This window comes from Littorina saxatilis, linkage group LG9 (genome assembly GCF_037325665.1).
Source record: "Littorina saxatilis isolate snail1 linkage group LG9, US_GU_Lsax_2.0, whole genome shotgun sequence".
NCBI lineage: Eukaryota > Metazoa > Mollusca > Gastropoda > Littorinimorpha > Littorinidae > Littorina > Littorina saxatilis.
This window is the reverse complement of record NC_090253.1, coordinates 13,198,744-13,222,772: the sequence shown is the minus strand read 5'-3', so window position 1 is coordinate 13,222,772 and position 24,029 is coordinate 13,198,744. Positions and strand designations below refer to the sequence as shown.

The window sequence follows — 24,029 nt, the reverse complement described above, 5'->3', positions numbered from 1 at the left end:
GTGTGTATCTGTATGTGTGTGTGAGTGTGTGTTCCCTTTCCCTGGTCAATGTATGTGTGTGTATCTGTATGTGTGTGTGAGTGTGTGTTCCCTTTCCCAAGTCAATGTATGTGTATGTGTGACTGTGTGTGTGAGTGTTGGTGTGTGTCTGTTTCAATTCCCCTTATTCCTTGTCACCGTCGCGATATAACCTTCGTGGTTGAAAACGACGTTAAACACCAAATAAAGAAAGTATTCCTTGTCAATGAGCATCTGTCTCTGTGGGTGTGTGTATGTATATATATCTAAAGTGAGTGGTGTCGGTGTGTATGTATGCGAGTTTGTGTATAAGTGTGTGTGTTTGCGTGTAGCTAATGTATTTGTTGCGTGACTTTGCAGGTACCCCAGCCAGCACACGCACCCCTGCAGCCGCATCTGCCTACGCCACGCCCAACATTCTTCAAGGTGAGTGTCATCCTGCATTGCAACAAGAGCAAGAGATAAAGGAGAGGGGATCTTGAATGGGGGTTTCTTTGCAGACATTGTGAAGAGAATATAGAAATTGTTGGGCTACCTCCCCAGGGCCCTGTTGGGGTAGCTGAGTGTATGTACACACACACAGAAGAAGAGTTGTAAATTAAAAGTGGGGAAGTCTTAAAACAAGTGGATGAAGAGATGATACTGTTGGTTTGACATGCAACTGTCATTGCTGTCAGGTATGACGCCAGGACGGACGCCAAATCGACAGATGTACGGCAGCATGCCACTGGCCACCCCTCATGCCGCCACACCGTCATTCTCCTCCCGAGGTTTCCCTGGTACTTACGGCGCCAGCATGCAGCCTGGCTTCCAAGGGGTAAGTGGAGAGCAAAAGTTTAAAACTTCGGGTTGAGTTTTGGCTCACCTGAGTAATGAGTCATAGTGATGAGCATTGTTTGGATGTATGGCAGTCATGAGTAATGAATGAGTCATAGTGATGAGCATTGTTTGGATGTATGGCTGTATGGCAGTCATGAGTAATGAATGAGTCATAGTGCTAGTGATGAGCATTGTTTGGATGTATGGCTGTATGGCAGTCATGAGTAATGAATGAGTCATAGTGCTAGTGATGAGCATTGTTTGGATGTATGGCAGTCATGAGTAATGAATGAGTCATAGTGCTAGTGATGAGCATTGTTTGGATGTATGGCTGTATGGCAGTCATGAGTAATGAATGAGTCATAGTGCTAGTGATGAGCATTGTTTGGATGTATGGCTGTATGGCAGTCATGAGTAATGAATGAGTCATAGTGATGAGCATTGTTTGGATGTATGGCAGTCATGAGTAATGAATGAGTCATAATAATGGGCCGTGTTCAGATGTACGGCCAGGTAGCTGGTCGTTAGTGGGTGGAAAAACTTAACATTTCTCGTATGATATAAAAGCTAGTTCTTTGAAGCTTATTGTTTTATGACTTCCAAACATGAACCAAGTCTGGTTGACCCAAATTTCACGGTCACAGCAGGGTTGAGTTGGGTAACAAAAAAAACTAAAAAAGGAAAAGTATAATTTTCAGGAACCTTTTGGAAGGTACAGTATTTAAAATTTCACACACTTCCAGAGGTTGATAACCTTCGGACATGACCAAAGTTTTGTTGACCTTCCTCTAATGTGAAGGTCCCAGTAGGGTTGAGCTTGTTATTACCATTTTCTTGAATATTTAGGAAGCTAGGGCTTGGAAACTTAAAACACCCTTATTTCAGTAAGGTGTTGTTGAGGCATATCCATTATTTTGTTCTGCAGGGGGATTTCACATTCTCTAGTGTTCCGAGCCTGCAGAAACTTATTTTTTATATTTTTGTGTCATCTGTTGCAGCCGGTGGCGACCCCATTGATGACCCCACTGATGACCCCATCCTCCATGATCCCACCCGGGGGTCACATGGCCACGCCCGTGGGGGGGCACGCTGCCACTCCGTCCTACCAGCCCACCCCTCGCAGCATGTGGCCTGGTGCCACCCCTCGCACCCCTGCCACCCGCACCCCAGCCACCCGCACCCCGGCCATGCCCCAACGCACCCCGGCCAACAACCCCACGCCCATGGCCAGGACTCCGTCGCATTCGCACACACCACGCACCAGTGCGTCTCCAGCTGTCGGCAAATCTGCGGCTGGTGGCGTGGTCGGAGTGGGAACGGACTGGGCTCGCGCTGCGGAGCTCTGGGCCAAACAGCGCCAGTCGGAGATGACGGAGGGTGGCGGAAACACTCCGCGAGGCTCCACCCCTGGTGGTACTCCCCGCGGCACTCCCCGAGGCACTCCCAGGGGAACTCCGCGCTCCAAGAGTCCCAGGCACGGTGCTTCTCCGGCTCCGGGGACTTCCTCGTCGTATGGTCGCTACGGAGGAGACTCTCCGCAAGGGGATGCTACCCCACTCATTGACGAACGTTGAGTTGGTTGGTGTGCTTGTGGATGTGTGTTTATGTGTGTGTGTGTGTGTGCGTGCGTGCATGGTTTCAATACTGGAAGACAGTTTTGAGACTTTTTACAAGGAGATGCTACCCCTCCATCTCATTGTTGGAGATGGAGATTGTATGTTTGCTTTTGTGCCTGGGTGTGAGATTGTAACTGTGGAAGACGTTCAATTGAATTATGTTTGGCCGAGTTGCGGGTTTGATGAAAAGAAGTTAAGGTGTGAGTATCACTTCAGACGATCGTTTACATTGAAAGGGTCATTAAGTCAGAGTTACATTGGTTTACTCGGACTCCAGACAAAGTGCAAGATGAGTATTTCTGTGCACACAAATGTGCTGGTTCTTACTCACTGGCAAGTGCTTGTCTGGGTATTGAAAATCGTTTTGAGACTGAGGTTGCAATGCTTTTGTTTGATGGCTTGTTTTCTATTCTTTTTAACATGTTTGACACAAGTTTTCATGTCACTTGTGCATGTTAATAAAAAAAGCTGTGAAAGCATGTAATTGTGTGTGTGTGTGTGTGTGTGTGCGTGTGTGTGTGTGTGTGTGTGTGTGTGTGTGTGTGTGTGTGTGTGTGTGTGAGAAACTCAGAAAGCGAGTGCTGAAAATACAAGCGATGTTGGGTACCTGTGCAGTAGTTATTAAGTCACTGATTAAACCAATGCATTGTTGGTGGCTTTGTAAACTGGGTCGTTCTTAATTGCTCTGAGGTGACAGCATTAGGTTGGATTTGTGTTTTTTTCAAACAGCTACTGTCAGTCACTCTAGCAGTAGCAGGCAGAAGCGTATGGATTCTTTTGCGGTCTTGACACTTAAGTTAACTCATTTAAATTTGGTGCCCCTAAAGAAACATTCTGTTTTCATTTGCTCCTTAATGCATATCGAACACGATTGTTATGTGTACGTGCTAGTATTCTTGGTGCTTGCATGTGTGGTTGAAAACATGTAACTCGGACCTGGGAATCCAAAGATTTAGCCGTATTTGGTACGGTCGTTGGAGAAAAATATGACGAGAAAAATTCCTAGACTTCTTTTCTTGACGAGCGCATCCCAAAGCCGATCCAGCAATTTGACACATGATTACAGTTTTTGTCAGTCAAAATTGAAAGAAGCATTTGTTTTAATTTGTTTGGTAAACTTAACGGTGCGAGGGACGCGTGTGAAGCTTGTTTGAATCATGGATTGAAATGCTGTGTGGAGGACGCTCATTTTTGACTCACATGCGTAGCAAAAGTGAGTATGTACTCGCCCGAGTCGTCCGTCCGGAAAACTTTAACGTTGGATATTTCTTGGACACTATTCAGTCTATCAGTACCAAATTTGGCAAGATGGTGTATGATGACAAGGCCCCCAAAAACATACATAGCATCTTGACCTTGCTTCAAGGTCAAGGTCGCAGGGGCCATAAATGTCTAAAAAACCAGCTATTTTTCACATTTTTCCCATTTTCTCTGAAGTTTTTGAGATTCAATACCTCACCTATATATGATATATAGGGCAAAGTAAGCCCCATCTTTTGATACCAGTTTGATTTACCTTGCTTCAAGGTCAAGGTCACAGGAGCTCTTCAAAGTTGGATTGTATTCATATTTTGAAGTGACCTTGACCCTGAACTATGGAAGATAACTGTTTCAAACTTAAAAATTATGTGGGGCACATGTTATGCTTTCATCATGAGACACATTTGGTCACATATGGTCAAGGTCACTTTGACCCTTATGAAATGTGACCAAAATAAGGTAGTGAACCACTAAAGGTGACCATATCTCATGGTAGAAAGAGCCAATAAGCACCATTGTACTTCCTATGTCTTGAATTAACAGCTTTGTGTTGCATGACCTTGGATGACCTTGACCTTGGGACAAGGTCACATGTATTTTGGTAGGAAAAATGTGTAAAGCAGTTCTTAGTGTATGTCATTGCTAGGTTTAGTTATTTGACCTTGACCCCTGAAGGTCAAGGTCATGTAAAGATCAAGGTCAAGCATGTGAGTCATATGGGCTTTGCCCTTCTTTTTCTAAAAATACACCAAGTTTGTTCGAGAATGCTCCAAGTGCATAACGGGGATCCCAGGTCTGTATATTGTGAAGAAGATCTACTTGTTAGCCACCTAAGCATCAGCTGTCTGCAAGGTTTCATTATTTCCTCTGTGTAATTATTCAAGTACCATGCTCTGCTATTTGCATTGTAAATAACTGTGAACACTGTCAAAACAAAAGTGCGAATAAAATTGATGAAAACATAAGAGTACTGGAGTATTTGTGTCTAAAGCATCAAATCGGATGGATATTTGAAAGCGTACACACACACACACGCTCACACACACACACACAAATGCACGCAACATTTACATTTAAGGGTATATGATTGAGAAACATCTTTTATTCATGATGCAATGTGTTAATGATGAGTTTCTTGTACATGTACCTTCTAAATTATGCAGTGTGACTGTCATTTCATCCACTTATTTGCTCCCATGGGGTCGCCTTCACGCGGCGGGAGTGTTTTTACCAAGCTACCCCACCCCTTTACTTCTCTTCTTTTGTCTTATTTCTGCCTTACCAGTCCTGTCACCTATATTTCCTTCCAAGAAAACTCTCCCTACTATTCCCTGCAGATTTCCAATTCTTTTCTTGTTGTCTTATTTCTACCTGACTGGATCCATCACCTTTATTTCACTTACCAAAAGTCTTCTTTTCCACATCCTTATTTCTCTGCACCCCGCTAAGAGGCGACTAACAGATTCTGTTCCTCCTTTTACCCTTGTTAAGTGGTTCTTGTATAGAATATAGTCAATGTTTGTAAAGATTTTAGTCAAGCAGTATGTAAGAAATGTTTAGTCCTTTGTACTGGAAACTTGCATTCTCCCAGTGAGGTCATATATTGTACTACGTTGCAAGCCCCTGGAGCAATTTTTTTATTAGTGCTTTTGTGAACAAGAAACACTTAACAAGTGGCTCTATCCCATCTCTCCCCTTTCCCCTATCCCATCTCCCCCCTTTCTCCCGTCGCGATATAACCTTCGTGGTTGAAAACGACGTTAAACACCAAATAAAGAAAGAAATCCACTTATTTTAGATCACAAATCAGTTGAAAAATGCTTAACTGTATATCACAAAGAAATAACAACTTGAGTGTAAATGTAATACAATTTGAACTTGTATATAAAACCAGATCTTTGGATGGTGAAGTTAATTATCACTGTGCTAAGTCGCATCTTCATGTTAAATCACATTTATTTCAGTTAGAAAAAAGGCCAGCGGTATTAAATCTACAAAGATAATAATAACAATGCATGCATAATGCCCCCCCGCGGGTTAGGGGGAAGGATTTACCCCTCCCTGGTCCTCCCGCGGGTTAGGGGGAAGAATTTACCCGATGCTCCCCAGCATGTCGTAAGAGGCGACTTAACGGATTCTGTTTCTCCTTTTACCCTTGTTAAGTGTTTCTTGTATAGAATATAGTCAATGTTTGTAAAGATTATAGTCAAGCAGTATGTAAGAAATGTCAAGTCCTTTGTACTGGAAACTTGCATTCTCCCAGTAAGGTCATATATTGTACTACGTTGCAATCCCCTGGAGCAATTTTTTTATTAGTGCTTTTGTGAACAAGAAACAATTAACAAGTGGCTCTATCCCATACCCCCCCCCCCCCCCCCCCCCCTTTCCCCGTCGCGATATAACCTTGAACGGTTGAAAACGACGTTAAACACCAAATAAATAAATAAAGAAAGAAAGCATGCATAATGATAATAGTATCAACACTAATGATGATGATGTTAATGACAAAAGCAATTAATATACGTTATTTGTATTTTTGACCAAAATATGACATTTTACACAGATCGAGCCAGTCAGTGTTCCTCCGAGACCGCGCTAGCGGTCGAGGTGAACAATGACTGTCGAGATCTGTGTAAAATGTCATATTTTGGTCAAAAATGCAAATAACATTTATGTATCGATTGATTCTGGTTAGAATTCCTTTTAGTTTTTTATGATTGAACGCACGTAAGCATGAACTATTTTGTAGTCTCGGATGGCCGCCTAAATATGAAGTTTTGTCGGTCTCTGACGTCACATAGCTCAAAGAAGGGAAATCCAGTGTTCAATCGATGCATTGCAATATGTCTTGAAATTTGTGAAAACCATTTTGGCAGTCTCAACCGGTTTGTTTTAGACAGGAGCAAACATTATCATGCTTACTCATCGTCCTACCAGACACCCTAATTCATTATAATTATCATCAAAATACGAAAACTCATTTCACCAAAAAACACAACTCATGTCACCAAACGACTAATTTTTCAATGGCATTTCTGGGTGAGTGTGCTCCCATGCCTTGACTGGTTGTCCAACAAGACACCCTAATTTATTTTGGAGAATTATCATCTAAATTATACTAAAACTCATTTCACCAAGACTCATTTTTCAATAGCCTTTCTGGGTGAGTGTGCTCCCATTAGTCGAGTGTCCAAGCCAGAATGAGAAATCCCCAAACGGCCGTAGCGATAGAGAAATGGGCACGTGGTGATGAGCTCGCCGCACCAATAGGTATTCCCATTTGTCGCTGCATTTCGCAGGGATCTAGTGAAAAATATCCAAAGTAAGTGAATTATAACGTTCATTTTTAACTAGTTTTTGTTTAAACAAAGGTGTAGAACAGAAGTGCTTTCGATAACCCATCTTATCAGTTCTACATCTTTTGACTCTCCCGGCATCAGTGGAAACATTTGACAGGTTCATTCATAATACACATGGCTCTTTTAAACACATACTTTGCCCCCGCCCCCTCTTTCTCTAAACCCCCCCCCCCCCTTCCACGTACCCCAGGGGCGGATTGGGGGGGGGGGGGGGGTTACAGGGGTTCCGGAACCCCCCCTTCCCCCCGGCTGTCAAAAACTTGAAAAAAGATTTAATACTAACTTTAAAAGAAATAATGAGTGACTGCTGACACCAGTTGATCATGTTTAAAATCAAGGATAAGCCATAAATTGTTCATAAAATAGCTATAACTCTTCAGCTTCTCAACGGGGCCTTGCCCATGTACCCCACAAGGGTTCTACCCTTGGACCCCAGGTTGTAACCCCCCCCCCCCCCCTCTGGCTTAACAGTTCCGCCCCTGACCCAGTCCTCTTTCTCCACCTCTTTCTCTTCAAGCCGGCTCCGCTTCTTAACTTGATCAGGTTACATTGATTGTTTTTTCAGTCTAACCGGCTAGACCTCCATACTTCTCTCTCTTACCCATCAGCAGGCTCGTTGTGCACAACACTCTTTATTTCGCAGCCTCACCTTTAAATAAACACCCTCCCCCCTTCCACACCCACCTTCTCTCTCCTCATCGCATAATTCACAACCACAAGTTCAGCCCCCCCCCCTCCCCCTCAATCCCAATCCCCCCCCCCCCCCCCACCACCACCTTTCTCCCTCCTCCAGTCTCCAATACAAGACTGACACATACATTCTCTCTCTCTCTCTCTCTCCCTCTCTCAGTCTCTCCTCATCTCTTCCTCTCGCCCCCCCCCCCCCCCTCTTCTTTTCTAGCCATCACCAAAGATATTCTACTCCTTATAGCAGTACAATAATAATAATGACAATAATGATAATAATAATAATTATAATGAAAGCTGGTATAGCGCGAACCACAAGAATCTATGCTCTCCGCGCTTCAAATCAAATCAAATCAAATCAAATCAAATCAAATCAAATCAAATGAACTTTATTATTTCAATCTCAAGAAATTATCTTCACATAGTAACTATGAATAAAACCATACTAAACATACAATATATGTGCTATATCACACGCTTCTTCGCTTACCGACAGGCGTGCACTGCTCGCAGGACTTTTTGCAACGCATGCTCATGAGCTTCACAAAACCCTCCCTGTTGCAGAAGTTGCCAAGGGCAAGCAGAGGGCAGCTGGGATCCAAGTCCATACACATCTTGTCTGTGGACGGAAAAGATGAGTTTAGATGAGAAGGGAGGTAAGTGAAAATCTACAAATCGACGTTGTGGAATTTTGGCGTATCTTTAGATTCTTGGCGAATTTGATGTTTTTGTGCTTTAAACACAAAATAATCATTCTCTATGAGGAGTATTCTCTTTAATACGATTGACAATACATGATTTTGCATTCTTATATTCTACTATCCATACCTTGAACGAATATAAACACAATTTCAGTGTAAAATTAATCAGTTTTGTCCTTCTCCTGAAAAAATTGTTTGAAAAGAGTTACGCCAAAATTCCCAAATAATCCTCCTGTCGCCGACTTTCAGTTCGTCAACAAGCCGACTATTCAACGAAGCACATGTTGTCTGTGGACAGAAAAGATGCGTTTACATGAGAAATGAGATCAGTGAAGATCTACAAAAGTTAAAGGCACACTTCTTCCCAAATAGTCAAATAGTCCTCCTGTCGCCGACCTTTCGGTTCAGTCAACAGGCCAGTGTAACACGAGAAAATTACTCCCACGAGATTTTTACTCCCGAGTAAACATTTTGTACGAAAAAGTTACTCCCTTTACGAAAAAAGCACTCCCCCATTGCACGAGAAAATTACTCCCCAAGACAGGTGAGTTCTGAGTAAGCATTTCGTACAAAAATGTTGCTCCCCTGACGAATAAATAACGAATAAATTACTTCTCCCCAACACGAGCAATTTAACTTCCCATGCCAGGTGTACGAATTTTTTACTCCCTTGTGCCCTGTTAGTCTTGGTGGTGGAAGGGGTGGAGGGAGGGTAGCGCGACATTCGTTTGCGCGAGATCACATATTGGCGTTATCCCTTCGCCCGCATCCAATTTTCGCGTACAAGATTTTTACTGGAAGTAAATAAAATGGGGAGTAAAAATTTCGTGGAGGGAGTAATTTTTTCGTGCCTTGGGGAGTTCTTTTCTCGCACGAAAAGTGTACTCGGAGTAAGAATTTCGTTCGAAATATTTACTCCGGAGTAAATTTTTCGTGGGGTAAAAATTTCGTGTTACACCGGCACATTGTTTTCTGCGGTTGGAAAAGATGAGAAGGGAGGTCAGTGAAAATCTACAAAAGTTAAAGGCACTGTCCTTCCCAAATAGTCAAAGAGTCCTCCTTTCGCCGACCTTTCGGTTCGTCAACAAGCCGACTTTTCAACAATGCACTTTTTTTTTGCCCGGGTCTTTTTGGCTTTCTCGATCTTTTGGTTTAAGCGTGTTTTTATTAATTTCTTGTATACACGTTATAAACAGTAACAACATTAAGAACGTTAACAAGCAGACTGCTTATGGACACGTTCTAATCTCGATCTTTTGATTTTGACCTATAATGCAATATAGCATTTGATTCTCCAGCATTGTAGTTGGCATAGTTTGGCCCGCAGCATTACAACTTTCTGTACAGAGTGACATTTTAGGCTGAATTAATTTCGCTGATTGAAAGAGGCTTAATTCACTTGCGAAATTAATTCATTAAGATATTTCAGGGAGCAGCCAGGCTTCTGTTTTGTTGTTGTATCAGTGCAAGTAGAACGATGATGTTATTACAACTAAAAGTCAGGACTGATTTTCGGAGTTGCACATGATGGCTTACACTGTACCTTTAACATACTTACGGGGTCTTTAAATCTGCTTCAATATAGACAATGTTAAAGGCACAGTTCTTCCCGTGTGAACATATTTAATCACCATCTCAGATCTAGCCAGGCATTCACATATATAGATAATGTTGATTCACTAGAGAGCCTTGCAAGGTACCCACCTTTGTCACAGAAGTTGCAGGACTTCTTGCAGAACATGTACATGCGCTCCATGTCCATTGCACATTCTCCGTCCTCCGCCAGCTGGGCGCAGTCTTCCCTAAGATCCACGCACTCCATGGGCTCCCCTGTTTCACAGAGAGACGCAACAGTTAAATCTCTCTCTGTCTGTCTCTCTTCCTATCCCCCCGATCTCTTTCTATCTGTCTCTCTGTCTCTGTCTCTGTCTCTCTGTCTCTGTCTGTCTCTGTCTGTCTCTCTCTCTCTCTCTCTCTCTCTCCCTCTCTCTCTCTGCACGCCATGATACATTGTATTTGGTTATATTAGAAGCCTATCATACTAGAAGTACTCTACTACCATTACCAGCAGTCGACACGGGACTGGGTGGCCGAGTGGTAACGCACTTGCGCTCGGAAGCGAGATGTTGCGAGTTCGACCCAGGGTCAGGGCGTTAGCAATTTTCTCCCCCCTTTCCTAACGTACCTAGGTGGTGGGTTCAAGTGATAGTCTTTCGGATGAGACGAAAAACCGAGGTCCCTGCGTGTACACTACATTGGGGTGTGCACGTTAAAGATCCCACGATGGACAAAACGGTCTTTCCTGGCAAAATTGTATAAAAATATCCACCACAATACCCGTGTGACTTGGAATAATAGGCCGTGAAAAGTAGGATATGCGCCGAAATGGCTGCGATCTGCTGGCCGATGTGAATGCGTGATGTATTGTGTAAAAAAATCAAAAAAAATCCATCTCACACGGCATAAATAAATCCCTGCGCCTTGAATATGTGCGCGATATAAATTGCATAAAATAAAAAAAAATAAAAAAAAAATAAATCCCTGCGCTTAGAACTGTACCCACGGAATACGCGCGATATAAGCCTCATATTGATTGATTGATTGACACGCGGTGATACATATGCCCTTTGACCTTTTCTTGGGGATATCCCGTACTAAAGATAGAATACGGTATTCTGGGAAAGCCGTTCAAGGGCACTCTCGCACTATATTCGATTTTCAATACACGACTCAAAACCTTTGGAATAAATCAAAAAGAATAAAATACAAGAATATAGAGTTCAGAAAAAAAAGAGACAAAGTTGAACAATTGAGAAAAAATGTTGTACAAAAGTCTTGCCAATTAGGGGACTCGAACTCGTGACCGACGGCTCTGGAGACAAACGCCTTACCACCCTACCAACCAGGAACACGAAATAAAGGCGTGAAAACTAAAAGTTGAACTGCCAACATAACTTCACGTGCCCGGGTTCTCGAATCAAGCATTTGTTGACTCGTCGGTTTCCCCGTTCGTATTTGTGTTTTGTACGTTGTCTTTTCTTGATCTCATCATTAACTCACCGGTGTTGGCTTAAAGGCCAACAACTCGGGTGCAGAGTCTGCTGTGAAAGGAGCGGTAGCCTCCCCTGTCACACATGTAGTCGCAGTGTTGCCTATAGGGCATTACATTTTCACCAAAGCAGATGTTACTAAAAAAAAAAAAAAACCAAGAAATTCCTCCGAGGTAGGAAAAACACACCCGTCCTTACCATTCTCACTGCCACCAACTGAGAAGGTTATTTCCCTTTGACCATTAATATGTCCCTCTATAAGTCCTTGTAGAATCTTAATCCACCAATAACTCCCTAACCGTGTGTTTGACTGGTCCCGATTTTTGTAAGGACCGTCTCAGGAATGTATAGAACCTGTTCACCAAGTTTGGTGACGATCGGTCCGTTCATTCTTGAGATCTATATGCGTACACAAACACACAAACAAAAGTGACAAGCAAGAAATTCCTCCGAGGTAGGAAAAACACCCCCGTCCTTACCATTCTCACTGCCACCAACTGAGAAGGTTATTTCCCTTTGACCATTAATATGTTCCTCTATAAGAAGTCCTTGTAGAATCTTAATCCACCAATAACTCCCTAACCGTGTGTTTGACTGGTCTCAATTTTTGTAAGGACCGTCTCAGGAATGTATAGAACCTGTTCACCAAGTTTGGTGACGATCGGTCCGTTCATTCTTGAGATCTATATGCGAACACAAACACACAAACAAACAAACACATCGACCGAATCCTATACACACCCCTATACCGGGGGTGTAACAAACAAACAAACACATCGACCGAATCCTATACACACCCCTATACCGGGGGTGTAACCTATACCGGGGGTGTAAAAATAGAAAGGGTAATTCTGGGGAAATTGTCCTGCTGGAAGTACTCAATAATTATGCAACTTTTTGATTATTTCGATTCATTACATCATCCAAAACGTTTGGAATGAATACAATGAATAACAAGTCGCGTAAGGCGAAAATACAACATTTAGTCAAGCTCAGTCGAACTCACAGAATGAAACTGAACGCATTGCATTTTTTCCGCAAGACCGTACACTCGTAGCATCGTCTGTCCACCGCTCGTGGCAAAGGCAGTGAAATTAACAATCCAGAAAAGGGCGGTAGCGGTTGCGCTGAGGAATATATAGCACGCTTTTCTATATCTCTATTCTTTTAACTCTCTGAACGTGTTTTTAATCCAAACATATCATATCTATATGTTTTTGGAATCAGGAACGGACAAGGAATAAGATAAAATTGTTTTTAAATCGATTTCGAAAATGTAATTTTAATCATCATTTTTATATTTTAAATTTTCAGAGCTTGTTTTTAATCCGAATATAACATATTTATATGTTTTTGGAATCAGAAAATGATGAAGAATACGATAAACGTAATTTTGGATCGTTTTATAAACAAATAATTCTAATTACAATTTTCAGATTTTTAACGACCAAAGTCATTAATTAATTTTTAAGCCTTCAAGCTGAAATGCAATACCAAAGTCCGGCCTTTGTCGAAGATTGCTTGGCCAAAATTTCAATCAATTTTATTGAAAAATGAGGGTGTGACAGTGCCGCCTCAACTTTTACAAAATGCCGGATATGACGTCATCAAAGACATTTATCGAAAAAATGAAAAAAAACGTCTGGGGATATCATACCCAGGAACTCTCATGAAAAATATCATAAAGATCGGTCTGGTAGTTTACTCTGAATCACTCTACACACACACACACACACACACACACACACACACACACACACACACACACACACACACACACACACACACACACACACACACACACACACCACGACCCTCGTCTCGATTCCCCCCCTCTATGTTAAAACATTTAGTCAAAACTTGACTAAATGTAAAAAACAAGAATTACGAGTGTAGAGAAAAAATATTGCCGTCGAAGACGATCGAACCCGGCACCACGAATATGTTAGAGAAAGCGATTGGGCACTTAACCAACTGGACTATTCTATCGCACGGTTGGCGAGGGAGATTGTAACCTCAAATATTACATTTGAGTTCTCGAGCGTGGGCGATCAGTATTGACTCGACTCGAATTTCTGGGTCTCTCCGTTCGTATTTGTGTACTGTTCTCTGTATCTCACTGTTCGAGGCAAGTTAAGTTAATAGCTCGCGTTCACATCGTATAAGTTTGGAAAGCAATATCAATTAGCTACATTGGGATGTGCACGTTAAAGATCCCACGATTGACAAAAGGGTCTTTCCTGGCAAAATTGTATAGGCATAGATAAAAATTTCCACCAAAATACCCGTGTGACTTGGAATAATAGGCCGTGAAAAGTAGGATATGCGCCGAAATGGCTGCGATCTGCTGGCCGATGTGAATGCGTGATGTATTGTGGAAAAAAATTCCATCTCACACGGCATAAATAAATCCCTGCGCCTTGAATATGTGCGCGATATAAATTGCATAAAAAAAAATCCCTGCGCTTAGAACTGTACCCACGGAATACGCGCGATATAAGCCTCATATTGATATATTGATAATTTCAAGCGTGACCGACATTATGGCTACGAAATGCATTGACCAATCGCCAAAAGGCGCTGACGTCATTGCATGAAAGGATTTCCCTACCCACACTCCTCTATTCTCGATGACGTACAAAGGAGTGTTGGGGAGGACGACGATCTATGGACGGTTTAAAGGGAAGCCAGCGATAAAAAACGGGCCTCGACAGAGCCAATGATCAAGGACGTCAACTTGTAGTATTTCATTCACTTGTGGTTCGATACGATAGGTTGTCGTTGTTCTGTTTCGCTTGTATTTTTGTTGTCAAAAAGGCTGAAGATAGTAAACTTTTAAAGCTTCTATATTTGTGTGTGTGCGTGTGTGTGTGTGTGTGTGCGTGCGTGCGTGCGTGCGTGCGTGTGTGTGTGTGTGCGTGTGTGCGTGCGTGCGTGTGTGTGTATGTGTCTGTGTGCGAGCTTGTGTGTGCGTGCGTGTGTGTGTGTGTCTGTGTGCGTGCGCCTGTGTGTGTGTGTGTGTGTGTGTGTGTGTGTGTGCGTGCGTGCGTGCGTGCGAGTGTGTGTGCGCGCGTATGTGTGCGTGCGCGCGCGCTTGTGTTTGTGTGTGTGTGTGTGTGGTCGGCGTTTTATCTCTTTCTCTTGTAAATGAAAAGTGTTGTGCAGGTTTTGTTGTGACGAAGACAGTGACTCAGGTACAAATACCTTCAGATGTGGTGGTTGTTGACAAAGTGGTGGTGGTGGCTGGCACTGGGGTGGTTGCAGCGGCCGTGGTGGTCGTGTGAATAGGCCCGCAAGCCATGATAGGAGCCGAGTCGCCTTCGCTTCCGGGGCACACACATCGACAGGTACCGTCCAGCTTGAACATGAAGGCGTCTTGCCCGTACATACTGCATTCAGTCTCACTATTGCTTGGACACAGCACTGCAACAGTTGAAAAGACAATGAGACCTAATGACAATGGCGTTCTCTACTATTTGGACACAGCACTGCAACAGTTGAAAAGACAATGAGACCTAATGACAATGGCGTTCTCTACTATTTGGACACAGCACTGCAACAGTTGAAAAGACAATGAGACCTAATGGCAACGGCTTTCCCTACTATTTGGACACAGAACTGCAACAGTTGAAAAAACAATGAGACCTAATGACAACGGCTTTCCCTACTATTTGGACACAGCACTGGAACAGTTGAAAAGACAATGAGACCAAATGACAATGGCGTTCTCTACTATTTGGACACAGCACTGCAACAGTTGAAAAGACAATGAGACCAAATGACAATGGCGTTCTCTACTATTTGGAGACAGCACCGGAACAGTTGAAAAGACAATGCGACGTACTGACAACAGCTTTCCCTGCTATTTGGAGACAGCACTGGAACAGTTGAAAAGACAATGAGACCAAATGACAATGGCGTTCTCTACTATTTGGAGACAGCACCGGAACAGTTGAAAAGACAATGCGACGTACTGACAACAGCTTTCCCTGCTATTTGGAGACAGCACTGGAACAGTTGAAAAGACAATGAGACCAAATGACAATGGCGTTCTCTACTATTTGGAGACAGCACCGGAACAGTTGAAAAGACAATGCGACGTACTGACAACAGCTTTCCCTGCTATTTGGAGACAGCACTGGAACAGTTGAAAAGACAATGAGACCAAATGACAATGGCGTTCTCTACTATTTGGAGACAGCACTGGAACAGTTGAAAAGACAATGAGACCAAATGACAATGGCGTTCTCTACTATTTGGAGACAGCACTGGAACAGTTGAAAAGACAATGAGACCAAATGACAATGGCGTTCTCTACTATTTGGAGACAGCACTGGAACAGTTGAAAAGACAATGAGACGTACTGACAACAGCTTTCCCTGCTATTTGGAAACAGCACCGGAACAGTTGAAAAGACAATGAGACCATAGTAGTAATAACCATTTTAGTTACTGGGGCAAAGTACTGCAACAGTATGGGACAATGGGACCGAAGGGACAACAGCACTGGTTACTGTGACACAGCGCTGCAACAGTTGGTTACAATTTTCGTTTTACTGATAACAGCCGCGTTGGTTACAGCGCTGCGCTGCACTGAAACGTACCCAGTGTTTGCTGTACATACAAGTTTACAAACGTAATTGCAAAAAGGTTCCGCAATCAACAGCACTGGTTACTGTGACACAGCGCTGCAACAGTTGGTTACAATTTTCGTTTTACTGATAACAGCCGCGTTGGTTACAGCGCTGCGCTGCACTGAAACGTACCCAGTGTTTGCTGTACATACAAGTTTACAAACGTAATTGCAAAAAGGTTCCGCAATCTCAAATGATTGTGAAATACTCACTCTTCGAGCAGTTGTACATGGCGTTGGCCAGCTGGATGTCTCGGAAGCTGAGCCCTCTCCGCTGTCCGATGACAGTCTGGTACATAGGGTCCAGCGTCTCGATGGAGCGAGAGGCTACTGCCTGTCACCAAAACACACAGAAACGCTACATGAGAAATTCAAGTGTTACGCCCTCACGGCAAAGCCATTAGGGGCATGTTCCCGGGTTTTACACCGACTTTAGATGAGATACAGAAGTGTATGCATGTTTAGGTGGTACATGTATTAGCCATTTGCACTTTTGGCAGACTGACCGAGGTCTTTTTACGTGCCACTGCGGTGACACGGGGGTGGGACATGGATGCCGTCTCTGGGTCTGCACATACAGTTGGCCCATGTCCGTCTCGGCCCGGATTCGAACCCCTATATTCATACTTGACCTCCCCCCCCCCCCCCCCCGCCCCCCCGTTATGTCCCGTATCCTATTTGTTAAAGGCACTTGCCCCCCCCCCCCCCTCCCGTGTAAATTATTCCGGTCACCATCTCAGGTCTGGTCAGACGTTTAGTTTGACATGGAATAAGGCCATCCCTCGATGATCCACTTGGACACACACCACAAAACAACGGCGTGGGTGCTCCTCGTGCAGATAATAGACTCGTTAAGTGTACAGTGTTAGTGGTTATCGGTACTTTTTTATGTGGTGACGTCAGCGTTTTGTGCGCAGTTCAAAGGTTAGGGGTCAAAGTTTACGTTTGCTCCCTTTGACCTGCTAACGAGCGGTGGTTAAATCGACAGAAATAACGAGCCCTGAATGTTATGTGAAAACTCAGCGAACGGCGCCTGTTTATTCATACATTTCTTTATAACTAGTATGTTACTGAACAACTTAATGCTGCAAATGTCAGTTTCATGTGTGATTTATTCCAGGTTTGATGGTTTGATGCACTAAATTCTCAGCCAAAGATATGAATCGGAATGAGTGAATCTGCAGAGAGAGAAAGATGCACGCAAACACTTCTCTTCCAGCGCATTCCATGCACTTTCTGAAGATTGTGTACACGTCGAACGTTCTGCATGCGCCTATTCAACAATTGAGTGGTTAAAATGTATCAAAGAAACATTAAGATGTATCAATACAAACAACATTGCAATAATCGTTTATTTTGTTCTTGTTTTTGGCTGTGTCGTCTGTGAAGAGTCCAGACATGGGTCGCTACTCTTTCAAATTATTGCAACAGTTGTCTTCCCTCCCATCATCACGTTAACGAAACTAAACGCACGGGCCAAGACGCCGTTGTCGGTTTCGTTATGGTAAGCAGAATGCGTAATGATACATATATTTTGCTGAAGTTAACCACTACTACTACCACTAAAACTGTACACTTAATCTCTCTAATAATACGAGAATTTATATCGCGCACATATCTCACCACAAGGCGACCCAAGGCGCACAGTACGAAATATGAGAGAGCCCTGAAATGCTGCCGCTCGGCGCAGAAGAGACAGCACTCTATATTTCGGGGGAAGCATGCTGGGTATTTTCGTGTTTCTATAACCCACCGAACTCTGACATGGATTACAGGATTTTTCCGTGCGTACTTGGTCTTGTGCTTGCGTGTACACACGAAGGGTGTTAAGTCACTAGCAGGTCTGCACATAAGTTTGACCTGGGAGATCGGAAAAATCTCCACTCTTAACCCACCAGGCGGCAGCGAACGGGATTCGAACACACGACCTTCCGATTAGGAGGGCGACGTCTTACCACCACGCCACTGCAGAGCGAGAAGTCTTCTGTTGAATAACTTATCTAAAGTCATTTGTGTCAGTCTGCACAATGAATTCATAGAATGAAATCCATCACGATCACGGGAAGGGAAATTTTAGCTTTCACGATCACAGTTACCTTGATTTTTGTTTTCACGATCACACACGCCTTGACGAATAGAGGATCATAGAGTGATACAGCTGTGAAAAATGTACGTTGAAAATAAAATGCTTTGCAATAATGCCCATCACGATCACGAAAACAAATCACGATCACGATCACGAGACTTGATTTTGTTGTCATCACGGATCACGGGCAAAGTCCCATCACGATCACAGAAATGGAAATTTTGGCAATCACAGAAAGGTCAAAAAACGCCAATCACGATCACGATTTTAAACCTTTTGGGGCCCTCAGGGATGGGAACCACCCGCGGAGTCGTATTGATTGAAATTGATTTTTTTTTAATGCGATTTGATTCAATCCGATCCCGTGGCCAGCTCCCATCCATTTGCCCAGGGCGGAGGTCCACGAACCAAAAGTAGGTGCCACCCAAACGGGAGAGGACAAACGGCGGGCTCTGATTCGTTGAAATCACAATACATCTCAGTTTCAACCAATCCAACCCTGCGGGTGGCTCCCGTTTGGGTGGTAACTTTCTCGTGCACCTCAGCCCTGGTCTCACATGGTGACAGGAATGTACTGAAAATCACTTTACAACGCAGCATGCAACTTCACAAAACTTTGGAAAATTACTTTTTTTATTTTATTTTGTTCGTTGTCGTTGCTGTTTTGTTCTGTCATATTACTTTCGTGCATGCGGTGCGTGTGTGGGCGTGTTTGTGTGTATGTGTGTGCGTGTGTGTGTGTGCGTGTGTGTGTGTGCGTGTGTGTGTGTGCGTGTGCGTGTGTGTGTGTGTGTGTGGACTAGACTTACATTCCCACTGTAGTGCATGACGCTCCGGTAGTCATAGGGGACTTGGTAGTAGTTTATGGTGCTTGTTAGAAACTTCTGGAACTGGTCGTGCCAATCCGTGGGAATGCGGTTGAAGTTGACGCGAATGAACTGATCTCTGTCAGGGCGGGCCTGCTCATGGATCCAGCCAATAGCGTGACCGATCTCGTGGATAACCACGCCTTTCTGAAAATGATTGACAGTGAAGTTACAATGGTGATTGGCCGAGTCGGGACCTGAAGGTGTGGCTTGGTTTGTGAGTGTCACGCTCTTAACATGTTTGATTGGAAGTTGGGAAAGATGAGGTCTCATGGAGGAAAGAAGTTGAATACGATGATACAGTGCGCATCTGAAGGTGACTTTTCACACACACTCGTGCGACAACGCACGCCCGCACACAACCACGTCTTTCACACGCACCCAGGCCATAAACCACACGCGCGCGCACACCCACGCACATACACACACACTCACACACACACACACACACACACACACACACACACACACACACACACTATCAAGCACTTATTTTGGCCCTTGCATGCATCCATTTAATCCTCTCTCACCATACACAACCTCCACCCAACCCCCATACGTGAACACAGCCCAAAGACAAACCAATCTCTCCCACTCATTCTTTCACCCTTAATGTTCACATGGTCGGTTTTCATCCAATGTCGGTTTTCATCCAATGTCGGTTTTCATCCAATGTCGGTTTTCATCCAATTTACAATCTCTTCCACTCATCCTTTCACTCTTAAAGTTTACATGGTCGGTTTTCATCCAATGTCCGTTTTCATCCAATTTACAATTTCTTCCACTCATTCATTCACCCTTAATGCTCACTTGGTCCGTTTTCATCCAATTTACAATCTCTTCCTATCATCCATTCACCCATATTGTTCACATGGTCGGGTTTATCCAATTTACAATCTCTTCCTATCATCCATTCACCCTTTAATTTTCACATGGTCAGTTTTCATCCAATGTCCGTTTTTCTAGTTATTAGCAGGCTGTCACTCTCACTATCTTAGAACTAACACGTCACTCTATACTTTCTAGAGTGACGTCTCTTTGCTTTGACGTCGAAGATTGCACGAGGCTTTGGAAGAGATCGAGGTTCCAAAAGAAGCGTTTTCAATTTGTACGCCTCGACTGCGGGACGTTTTGAGAGAAAAAAAAACACCCCATGTAAGAACTGTATGGAGGATAAACATAATACTACATGGCTTGCTGTGTCGTACCAGATTTACACGAGTTTTTTTTAAAAATATTAAACTGCAAGCGAAAGCGAGCTTTTCAATATTTGAAAAAGCAACGAGTGTAAATCTGGTACAACATAGCAAGCTATGTAGTATACTCTCTGGGCGATTTTGTACTAAAAAAAAATCATGCAATCAGAAATCTGACCAAAACGGTTGAAACTCGGTCATGTGAACAGCGCTTTAGCACTTCACATAGCCGCCCTCCCCCCCTCCTGCTGTTTTTTTTCCGCACCCATACTCACGTGAACACAGCCCCTGGATAAACCAATCGCCTGCGGACCCCCGACTTTCCCTAGCATTGAGTAGCAACCACTGCAACACAGGCAAAGGACATGCTTACACAGGGCTGGACCACAGGAGCTTGTATCCAACCACCGGTCGATAATTATTTACTCCTGCGGGCTGGACTTAGTATATGCGCGGGAGGGCTTCCAAAATGAGGTAAGGGTACAGGTGAGGGGTCTGGGAGGCCTTTGCCAACCCCCCCCCCCTCCCAAAATGCTGTTGACATTTATCAGTTGAAAGGGGTATTTGAAATTTGGTCTCTCCTCGAGAAAAAAAGGTACATTTGCAAGGCAAAGCTGGGGTTTCCGGAACCCAGGTCGGAGGTGCACGAGACAGTTACCACCTAAAGGGGAACCACCCGCAGTGTTGGGTTGGTTGAGACTGAGATTTGTTGTGATTTCAACGAATCAGAACCCGCGGTTTGTTCTCTCCCGTTTGGGTGGCACCCACTTTCGGTTCGTGGACCTCAGCCAACCCCCCCCCCCCCCCCCAAAAAAAAAAAAAAAAAAAAAGATAAAAAGATAAAATAAATAAAAGCTGGAAAGAATTAGTCATGCAGTAAAATGTATACCCTTGTCCGGTGGAAAAGATGATTCTGTCCCCGGATGTGGCTGGTATGAACTCGAGGCAGGTGTAGTTCTGCCATTCCCATATCGCTTCCTGTATGATCGCCCTTTCCTCGCTGTCTGTTAACACACACAGTAGAAAGAAAAACAAGAAGGGCAAAGCCCATACGACTCACATGCTTTACACATTTTTCCTACCAAAATACATGTGACCTTGACCCAAGGTCAAGGTCATCCAAGGTCATGCAACACAAAGCTGTTAATTCAAGACATAGACTCACTTTTGCTTCGCATGTGAGTCAAAAAACTATTCAATTTTTGTTTTGTTTAGTTTTTTTTGTACATTCGGTTAGTATTTGAAACTGAAAGTGTGCTTCAAATCAGAGAAGATTCGTTGAATTATGGAAATTAGGTTAATTGTTGACTTGCTTAGCCGAGACAGAGATCTGTCCATAGATGTGTATTGACATATCTATGCACTATCTTTGACCGAAATCACGGCGACCCGGATGGGTTTTGGCCCGCCAGGACTTGTCTCGGTGAAGACAGTGACATGTTTTCTTTTGTGTTCTTGCTGTGTTGGACAGGCACGCGCACCATATATTTATAGCACTGTACATTTCTCTTTGTCTCACACACAATCAACAACACGGCATTTTTCTGAATTATGCAGACATTACCAAAACCATGACCATTCCCTCATCGTTTGATGTAAAATATTCATTTGCTCCCCGTCCCTTACAGACAGAGTGGAGAACCTTCTTTTCACATTGGGTGAAGTTTGGACTGAATGTATTCCGGTAGACTTGGAATCGAGACAAAGGTGATGTACGTGTGTGTATGTGTGTGTGTGTGTGTGTGTGTGTGTGTGTGTGTGTGTGTGTGTGTGTGTATGTGTGTGTGTGTGTGTGTGTGTGTGTGTGATTGCGTGTGTGTGTATGTGTGCGTGTGTGTGCGTGTGTGCGTGCGTGGGTGCGTGCGTGCGTGCGTGCGTGCGTGCGTGCGTGTCTTACTAAAGTCGGTTCTCATGAACTCATAATACACTTTGCAGTTTTCCCATCTTCTGTCTAGGAATTTCAATGCTTTTCTCTTCTGGCGTGTAACTTCAGGATTGCCCCTGCAATCAATCAATCAATCAATCAATCAATCAGTCAGTCAGTCAGTCCGTCCGACCGACCGTCCGTTCGTCCGTCCGTCCGTCCGTCCGACCGACCGTCCGTTCGTCCGTCCGTCCGTCCGTCCGTCCGTACGTCCATCCATCCATCTATCCATCCATCAATCAATCAATCAATCAATCAATCAATCAATCAATCAACCAATCAGTCAGTCAGGTAGCCAACCAGTAATCCATCAATAAAACCAATAAATCAAAGTGTCAAACTCATTACTTTAAGTTTTCTAAGGCCTTCTTCTTGCCTTTGACTTTCGGGATGTCCCTTGCAAGCATTCAGTTAGTCAACCAACCAACCAACCAACCAACCACCCAACCAACCAACCAACCAACCAACCACCCAACCAACCACCCAACCAACCAACCAACCACCCAACCAACCAACCAACCACCGAACCAACCAACCAACCAACCACCCAACCAACCAACCAACCAACCAACCAACCAACCACCCAACCAACCAACCACCCAACCAACCAACCACCCAACCAACCGACTAACCAACCAATCAACCAACCAACCACCAAACCAACCAACCAACCACCCAACCAACCACCCAACCACCCACCCAACCACCCAACCAACCAACCAACCACCCAACCAACCAACCAACCAACCAACCAACCAACCACCCACCCAACCACCCGACCAACCAACCAACCAACCACCCAACCAACCAACCACCCAACCAACCACCCAACCAACCAACCACCCAACCAACCAACCACCCAACCAACCACCCAACCAACCACCCAACCACCCACCCAACCAACCACCCAACCACCCACCCAACCAAACACCCAACCAACCAACCAACCACCCACCCAACCAACCAACCACCCAACCAACCACCCACCCAACCAACCACCCAACCAACCAACCAACCACCCAACCAACCAACCACCCAACCACCCAACCAACCAACCATCCAACCAACCAACCACCCAACCAACCACCCAACCAACCACCCAACCAACCACCCAACCAACCACCCAACCAACCAACCACCCAACCAACCAACCAAACAACCACCCACCCAACCACCCAACCAACCAACCAAACAACCACCCAACCACCCAACCAACCAACCAACCAACCACCCAACCAACCAACCACCTCCGAAACCAACCGATTAATCAACGAATTCGTCCAGCTCTGACTCATTTACACACACTTACGCACGAAGGAGGAAAAAAAAGCTTGATACGTAGTCCGCATTTTTACACGTGAGTATCCATACAGGTAAATCATACGTGGGAGAGAACCAAAATGTCGAGGCACAAAAAGTCGCGGACATTTGGTCGAGTGTTACTGTTAAAATCGTCGAGGGTGCAAATGATTTCTCTGGAATTTTCTAATTGTAAACTTCCTGAAGGTACAGTTATATCTATTTTCGGACACGGCAGATGATAAATACCTTAAAACAGTGCTTTTATATCACTCAACATGTATATTTTTCAGAGTACGATCACTTTTACCTCTTCTGATGCAATTCTTTAACATGGGGGTAATGATACGTTTTGCAGATCTGTGCAGAAATGGCACGGTCGATTGTTTTCAATTTTTGATATGTGATTGTGGGGACCCAGCTCGGCATTGTGTTTGGTTAAATTCGACGGCTTGCTCCAGGAAATATCTTCATGCGAATTGAGAAATTGATCTTATTTTAGCCTACGAAAACTAC

At 44.0% G+C, this 24,029-nt stretch overlaps 2 protein-coding genes across 3 annotated transcripts in view; one reads left to right on the top strand and one right to left on the bottom strand.

Moving 5' to 3' along the window:
- LOC138975314 (transcription elongation factor SPT6-like) overlaps positions 1-4,678 on the top strand; it is a 77,411-nt gene extending 72,733 nt beyond the window's left edge. Inside the window, exons 35-37 of the mRNA XM_070347969.1 lie at positions 379-444; positions 696-835; positions 1,836-4,678. Of these exons, the coding sequence (XP_070204070.1) occupies positions 379-444; positions 696-835; positions 1,836-2,411 (782 nt within the window). The 3' untranslated portion in view covers positions 2,412-4,678. The remainder of the gene's footprint in view (positions 1-378; positions 445-695; positions 836-1,835) is intronic.
- A 117-nt stretch (positions 4,679-4,795) lies between these two features.
- LOC138975315 (zinc metalloproteinase nas-13-like) overlaps positions 4,796-24,029 on the bottom strand; it is a 36,229-nt gene continuing 16,995 nt past the window's right edge. Inside the window, exons 5-14 of one of the 2 annotated variants that reach the window (XR_011458617.1) lie at positions 22,188-22,291; positions 21,180-21,294; positions 20,566-20,635; positions 19,038-19,241; positions 16,356-16,476; positions 14,715-14,933; positions 10,165-10,290; positions 8,250-8,378; positions 5,503-7,016; positions 4,796-4,896 (exon numbers count right to left, since the gene is read on the bottom strand). Coding sequence is in view for 1 of the 2 variants with exons in the window: in XM_070347970.1 (XP_070204071.1) it covers positions 6,892-7,016; positions 8,250-8,378; positions 10,165-10,290; positions 14,715-14,933; positions 16,356-16,476; positions 19,038-19,241; positions 20,566-20,635; positions 21,180-21,294; positions 22,188-22,291 (1,213 nt within the window). In the remaining variant the exon portion in view is untranslated. Of the gene's footprint in view, positions 7,017-8,249; positions 8,379-10,164; positions 10,291-14,714; positions 14,934-16,355; positions 16,477-19,037; positions 19,242-20,565; positions 20,636-21,179; positions 21,295-22,187; positions 22,292-24,029 lie in introns of both variants that reach the window. The other variant, XM_070347970.1, reaches the window with a different exon arrangement.